Raw genomic sequence first — 7,409 nt, forward strand, 5'->3', positions numbered from 1 at the left:
CGTTGTGCTGCGGCCATTGGCTCTGGGCTTGCTTCCCTGAGCTGAGCCTGTGGACTCGGAGACCTTGGCTTGGGTGCTTCCCTGGCTGCGGGAAAGGCCTGTCCGAGGGAGTGACATCCCTGTGGCCTGTTCTCGGCCTCCAGCCCCCCTTGGGGAATGGGTGCTGTACTTTCCTGGTTTATGGCGGCCCAAAGGCCCAAGGCCTTCAGTGTGAGGCTGAGGTGAGAGCCCCAGGCTAATCCTTTAACCTCAGTCTCTGCATCCCCCCACCCCACAGCCTCTGAAGTGTTGCCCCAAAGCTGGACCTTTCTGGATGAGAAGTCTTTCTCATCCCCAGCTTCTCCTGGGCGATTCTGGGAGGGAAGCCACTGAGCTGGCTGTAAGCCAAACACATCTGTGAACCAAGAATAATTAAACGAGAAACCATTTTTTGCACAGTTGGACAAAAACACGTGAGTGCCTTGCCCCACACTGGAGGACCGATGCTTTGGGTTTCCTTCTGGTCTTATCCAAAAGACTGAAAGGTTTTCACCAAACAACAAAAAAATACTGTTTCAACCAAGACAGTTGATAAGAGTTTTGGTGAAAATGTCCCAAGCAGTTCGGATGAGTGATACCCCAGCGGAACTCAGGGAGACTGGCTGCCCAGGGAGGCAAACACCGCTGGCTCTTATCAAGGCTCCTGCCCGTGCAGTCATATGATGTGTGTGCCCATACCTGTGCGTCAGGGGCGGTGAGCAGCCCTTTGCAGGGGTGTGACGCTGTCCTCAGAGCAGGAGAGGGGTAAAAGAGGCTGCCAGGCTTCTCCCTGGCGAGCAGGGACATCCCTGGCGGGGCTGAGGCTGCAGGAGCGGGGTGACTTGCCTCCCCATCCCACCGAGGGGCCACTGGTCTCGCTGCCAGCTTTGTATGCCCTTCCAACCGTGTCGAAATATTCAGCTTGATCGGGAGAAGCCGAGTGACGTCTGTCGGGCTTGGTGTGCTGGGACAAGCAGAGCCCAAGCCCGGGCCGGGAGGAAGCTGTGCAGGGCACGTGAGTGGTGTGGCGAGCAGGATGCTATTATTCGGGTCTTTCGGGAGGTGTCTCTGTGTGAGCAGAGGGAGCAGCTGAAGCTGGTTCCCCTGTACGGGGTCCTACGGTGTCTGATGGGTCACAGGCTGACATTTGAGCTTTCCTTGATTCACCAAGCTCCTATAGCAATGTATGATAAAAGTCGAGCTTGGGTCACAGCCTCCCTTTTACTTAGGGAAATTACCATGTCTCTGACTTCAGTTTTATTTTTTTTCACTTCAGGTCATGTCTTTGACTTGCCCAGGATCTTGGCAGTCATAACCCACAGTGCTAGGAAGAGCAAGGGAGGCAATGCTGCACGAACCTTATAGCTGTTAAATAGGCTGGCCACGAGCAGCCCCAAGGCTGGTGGGAGAAATTGGGATTTGGGCTTGTGTCTCTTGGGGGTGCTGGCCTGGAGTGTGGAGTGCTGTGAGGACCAGAAACAGCACTGTGTTTCAAGGGGGTGAGCTGCAGTCGTAGCCCTGCACGCTGCGTCTCAGCTTCCCAACCCTCATATCGGTCAGATCCAGCCTCATGGGTGTTTACTGTGTGGTGGTTGTCCCTGTCTCCTAGATAAACGTGCTTTTTATGATTTCCTTCTGCTTTTGCTTAAATGTATCACTTGAGTTAATGCCAGTCCTTCTGAGGATGTCCATGGACTGAGACGATAAGCCCAAAGAGATCTGTAGAAATTCATACAGGCAAGGGTCAATACTGGAATTTTTCAGCAGAAGATCCCTCTTGGCTCTGTCTTCAGCCCTGGCACATAGGCAGGTCTCCTCTGAGGTGGGTTGCAGTCTGACATCCCTACCAGGCAAAGGCCCCAGATGGGAACAGCTTGGTGGTGATTTCTGACACCTTAGGCAGATCCAGCAGGCTTGGTCAGCTGTGGTCTCATCTCTCCAGACTCCAAACCCGTGTCAGGTTAAAATAAGGATCTCGGACTTTGCGTGGAGCCTAATAAGTTTGCATCTGTCTGTGCTGCTGCCAGGGGGTGGAGGTATCTCTCCGTTTCACCTTTCCCAGGTGCTGAGCTCCATCTTCACTCATCTCTGCTTATCTTGATCTTGGACAGGACTGATCTCCCTCCTGTGTTTCCCAGACCAGGTCTGGGCTGCTGTGTGGGAAGGCAGCAGGATGGCTCGGAGGATGAGCATTGACGAGCTGGAAGACCAGCTACTCTGTCCCATCTGCTTGGAGGTCTTCAAGGAGCCCTTGATGCTGCAGTGTGGGCATTCGTACTGTAAATCCTGCGTGGTGTCACTCTCTGGAGAGCTGGACGGGCAGTTCTTGTGCCCTGTGTGCCGCCAAACGGTGGACTGCAGTGCCTCGCCACCCAATGTCACGCTGGCCCGTGTCATTGAGGCACTGCAGAGCCGGGGCGAGGCAGAGCCCACCCCAGAGTCCTGCCCAACGCACCACAACCCCCTCAGCCTCTTCTGCGAGGCTGACCAAGAAGTGATCTGCGGGCTGTGCGGCACCATCGGCAACCACCGCCAGCACAAGATCACCCCCATCTCTACTGCATACTGCCGGATGAAGGTTGGCAGGCAGAGCTGGCCGGGGCTCCTGGGGTGGGGGTTAGGGCACCTGCAGTGCTTGCTGGCCAAATGTCCCCTCTCCTTCAAGGGACAGCCTGGAAATTATGCCAGTGTAGGGAGCATGGTCCCATGGTACAGCCAGATATGGGGCAGGGTCCCTGGGCTGGGGGGCAGCTGTTTCTCAGGCTAAGCATGTCCCTGGCTCAGAGGACTCACAGTTTCGGTGACTGCACTGTGGTGGGGAGAGCTGGGGTTTCGGGGAGTGTCAGTGGGGCCTTTCAAGACTGTTTCCAAATACCATCAAAAAGAGCCTGGAGATAAGGGCTGAGGCGAGGTGCCACAGGAGAGGTGGGAGGCAGGGAAACAGGAGCCCCAGCCAGGCAGAGTAAACAGCTGGCGTCCCTTGCCCAGCATCACATGAAAGCCCCGGGAATGGAAAAGCACAGGGCCACTCGTCCCCTCTGCTCCTGGCACCAGGGAGATAAGAGCAGGAGGCACCAGAAACACTCCTGCCCTGGCCAGGCTCCCAGCACTGGCGCTAGGAGAGTGCCACTGACCCAGTGCTGGCTTGTAGCTGCTTGCCACCTCCCTTCCACCTCCCGCGGAGCCGCCATGGGGTATGAGGTACGGAGGGTCAGGAATGTGAATGGAGACATGGTGCTGCTGGCAAGAGTACTTGGTCAACAGCATCCAGATCAGGGCCATGCTCTGAGTGCTCTCCTGCCTCTGGCAACCCCAAATCCTCTAGATCAAAAGAGTGAAGATCAACAGGATGTGCAGGGCTCCAGAAAGCTCAGAGAATGCTTAGGAGAACATGGCTTCTGAGGGCCATGTGCTCCTCAGGGGGCTGACAAGCACTGCCTGCAATCAATGAGGCTGCCACAAAGGTTCCTCCTACAGAGGTTCTGTCTTTTCAGGAGGAGCTGTCTGTGCTGCTGACTGATGTCCACCAGTACAAGAGGAACCTGGATGAACACTTCAGCAAGCTCATCAATAACAAAAGCCGCATCGCAGTGAGTGCCATGTGCCAAAGGAGCCTGTGTCCCCAAGTCCTTTGTGTCCCACACAGCCCCTGGAGCAACCTCTGCTCCTGGTTCTCCCCAGCTTGCCTCCTCTACTCCTTTCCTTCTCTTCTCCCTTCCCTGGGATAGCAGACAGGGCTTATCTCCCACCTTGTTCCCTGAGGTTCGTGTTCTCCATGAAACTCAGAGATTAAGCATAGACCTGTTTTTGGGAAGGGTGACGTAGCCCTCTCTGGTGGCACAGCCGTTTTCGGAAGGGATGATGTAACCCTCATCAAGTGTCCTGGCGGGAGCAGCAGTCAGAGCTGGTTTGACTGAACGTCCTTGGAGATGGGGAGATAACAGGTGAAAAGGACCCCACTCAGAGCAGGCTTCCCAGTCAGAACAATGCCATTGGTTTCACATCAAGTTTATGCCTGGTTTAGCTGCGTGTGTCCACAAGACTTCCTGGGATCTGTTCTGAGGCTAAAGCTTCCCAATGAGGGTCCTCAGAAGGGCTCAACCCAAATGAAAGTGGAGCTGCGCTTTCTCCCCCTTAGCCCAGGACACAGGTTGTTCCTTAAGAGCAGAGGGATCCAAGAGCTCTTTCAAGACTCTGATGAAGCTGGTTGGGACATCAGGAAATCAAAATCTGGGGGAGGAGAGGTGTAAGGCAGGGGTGCTGTGGTGGTGAGCTGCTGAGGACAGCAGGATGAAACAACATCTAGCCTGCTGTACAGAGCTGCTCTTTATTTGGAAAGCCAGTGGAGGGCTGCTTGGTGGGACACATTGGCATTGCTGGTGGCATCTCTGAAACTAAAAAGTGGGTGAAGGGGGTGGAGCACGGCAGCCCTGCACAGCCGCTTGCTGTCTCCCTGCAGAACGAGGCGGATGTCTTCAAGTGGGTGATCTGGAAGGAGTTCCAGGAGCTGCACAGGTACATTGACGAGGAGAAGGCCACCTTCCTGGAGAGCATCGAGGGGAAGGCAGCCCAGCTCATCACCTCCATCGAGTCCCAGGTTAAGCAGACATCAGATGCCCTGCAGAGGCTTAAGGAGATGCAGAGCTCTCTGGAGGCACTCAGCAATGAAAGTCAGCTTGATTTCATCCGGGTGAGTGTGCTTGCTAGTGAAGGCAGTGACAGTCAGCCAGGCTCTCCAGCCCTCAGCCCAGTGCCTGTAGCCCTGAGCCCTGCCTAGGCAGTGGGTACCCTCACCAAGTGTAGCTGGGACAGCACGACAAGTGAGATGGAGGTGCTGTCTGTCCAGCCAGGGCTTCCCTCGATGGGAGAAACCCGCCCTCCATGAGAGCCAATGCCTGTTGGTCTCCCAGGAGAGGAGAGCCCTGGCCTCTCCAGCTCAGGGCACAGGTGTGTCCAGCTGTGACCACGCAGAGGAGCTGCTATTCTGTCAGTCTCCCACCTCTGACTCTCTCTTTCTTTTGTGTTTTCCAGAAGTATGGCTCCTGCCAGTTCAGGTGAGTGGTGCGACCCAGCAGCAAACAGCATCAATGGGGATGGCAGTGCCTTTGCACCAGGGTTAGAGATCGAAGGCCTGTGGGCATCTCAGCATTGCTGGGGCAGCCTCACATGGACACTGCTGTTGTGATGGATAGCCACGGCCAGAGCCATGCACTCAGCCCCAGAAGAGGGCAGGAGCAGCTGGCGAGACACCAGTGGCTCCATCATACACGGCAGCCAGGTGAGAAGAGGTCACACCCCGTCCCCATCCCCTGTGTCACAGCTGCCTGTGTCTTTCCAGGTCAGAGCTCCCCAGCCTGCACCCTGGAGATGGCATCTTTAGCCCCGTGTCCTTTAAGCCATGTTTCCACCAAGACGACATCAAGATGACTGTGTGGAAGCGCCTGCACCGCCGCGTCCTGCCAGGTACCAACCTGCCCTGCTGGTAGCGTGCTGGGTGCCCTGGTTCGCTGGCACATGGGACAGGCTGCTCAGCCAGCGTTGTGCTGCCCTGGCCTCTGTCTTGCTCTCTGCTTGTGTGCTCCTCACCCCCAGGAGAGCTCCTGGAGCAGTGGTTGGCCATGTCTTTTGCTGGTAGCAGCCTGCTCTGGCGTAACACTCCAGCTGCTTACAGTTTAGCAGTTCCACTTTGTGCCAGTTTGCCGGGCTGAGCCAGGGTCTACCAGACACCCCTGCCTGCTAGTGTGCCTGGAGCCTGTGTGCTTTCCTTCTAGCTCCAGAGACGCTGAAACTGGACCCGGTGACAGCGCATCCCCTCCTGGAGCTCTTCAAAGGTGACACGGTGGTGCAGTGTGGGCTTTACCAGCGCCGGGATAGCAACCCTAAGCGTTTTGACTCCAGCAACTGCATCCTCACCTGCAAGGGCTTCTCCTGCGGCCAGCACTACTGGGAGGTGATTGTGGGCACCAGGAACCACTGGCGCGTGGGCATCATCAAGGGCACAGTCAGCCGCAAAGGGAAACTCAGCAAGTCTCCCGAGAATGGTGTGTGGCTCATCGGCCTGAAGGAAGGGAAGGTCTACGAGGCCTTCAGCACCCCACGGGCCATTCTGCCACTGACCGCCCGGCCCCAGCGCATTGGTATCTACCTGCACTATGAGAAGGGTGAGCTGACCTTCTACAACGCTGACAACTCCGATGAGCTCAGCCCCATCTATACCTTCCAAGCGGAGTTCCAGGGCCAGCTCTACCCCATTGTGGACCTGTGCTGGCCGGAGCGAGGGCCCTACTCCCCCCCCATCATCCTGCCCACGCCTGCCGCGAGCCAGCAGCCCCGGGCACCATACAACCATCCTGCCCCAGAGGAACCCACAAAGCTGTAGCCTGGCCAGCGGGATGAGGCTGTGGCCGGGGAGGGCTGTGGCTGAGTCCTGGGGGCCCACAGCAGAGGACAGTTGGGCTGCATTCAGGCTTGTCCTCACGTGGAAGCTGTGGTACCCCGGAGTGAGCTTCAGCAGCACAGGAGGGTCCTTCCTCCCTCCTCTAAGAGCATAAAATGTCAGCCTTGACCTCTGAATCCTCATCCCCAGTCTGGCAGGCTGACCCAAAAGCCTAAAACACAGCTGGCCTGCAAAGATCTCCCTATGGAAAGGAGTACCTGCCTGAGAAGCATGAGCATCTGGAGTCTTTGTTGGCACGTCTTTCTTCTGAATAAATAGCATTTGTGTTAGGTGAGCTGGTTACTGGCTAACATGGGTACCGTCTCTGAGGAACTGACCGCAGCCGGAGCTGCGTGGGCAGCCGCAGTGCTCTGTGGAGGTGTGAGGGACTGCTGGGAGGGGAAAAATGGGAGCCAAAAAAGCAGCTGCAGAGGACTGTTTGCCAGGCAGCAAAGGTCAGCCCCTGGGACAGCACCTCTTCCAGCTGCTCAGAGATGTGAGCTGGTGTGGGGAACCATGCACAGATCCTGCCAGGGTGCCACACTGCCTGGGACCACAGGCTGAGGCAGTGTGAGGGGAGCAGGGCCAGGCACCTGAATATAGCAGGGAGCACAGCCTGACCGGCTCAGCTCCCTGCACACAGCCCAGAGGAGCTCTCCAATAGCCCCTTGGCAAGTCATCATTCCCATTAACCACAAAGTCACCTGGCACCTGTTCCTAGGGCTTGTCACCAAAATTCACAACCAGCCCGTGCCATCCGAGAGAAGCTAGGACATAAAATATACTATTACAAGGGTAAATATTTATTCCTGCGCATGAGGTGTGCTCACCAAATTGAGGCACTTGAGTGTGGCTTTACAGAGGGTTCTTATACCCTTCAACCGTCCGGGTACGAGATGACGACTAATCACCAGCACCCACACCGCCCATTACTAATCACAGTAAAACCGTGCAA

The 7,409-nt window shown here is 56.4% G+C and overlaps 1 protein-coding gene across 1 annotated transcript; it reads left to right on the forward strand.

Moving 5' to 3' along the window:
- The first annotated feature begins 2,191 nt into the window (after positions 1-2,191).
- On the forward strand, positions 2,192-6,397 carry TRIM50 (tripartite motif containing 50). The gene is made up of 7 exons (XM_009708481.1): positions 2,192-2,596; positions 3,513-3,608; positions 4,478-4,708; positions 5,050-5,072; positions 5,357-5,500; positions 5,611-5,629; positions 5,759-6,397. The coding sequence occupies exons 1-7, from the start codon at positions 2,192-2,194 to the stop codon at positions 6,395-6,397; spliced, it is 1,557 nt and encodes a 518-aa protein (XP_009706783.1).
- The last annotated feature ends 1,012 nt before the right edge of the window (positions 6,398-7,409 follow it).

This window comes from Cariama cristata, unplaced genomic scaffold, assembly GCF_000690535.1.
Source record: "Cariama cristata isolate BGI_N322 unplaced genomic scaffold, ASM69053v1 scaffold39330, whole genome shotgun sequence".
In the NCBI taxonomy this organism is placed as follows: domain Eukaryota; kingdom Metazoa; phylum Chordata; class Aves; order Cariamiformes; family Cariamidae; genus Cariama; species Cariama cristata.

Bases quoted from the DNA above. Each gene is read 5' to 3' on its own strand.
- TRIM50 (XM_009708481.1), top strand. From the start codon at position 2,192: ATGGCTCGGAGGATGAGCATTGACGAGCTGGAAGACCAGCTACTCTGT. The intron at 4,709-5,049 runs GTGAGTGTGCTT...TGTGTTTTCCAG, and splicing joins GTCAGCTTGATTTCATCCGG to AAGTATGGCTCCTGCCAGTT. The intron at 5,073-5,356 runs GTGAGTGGTGCG...GTGTCTTTCCAG, and splicing joins TATGGCTCCTGCCAGTTCAG to GTCAGAGCTCCCCAGCCTGC.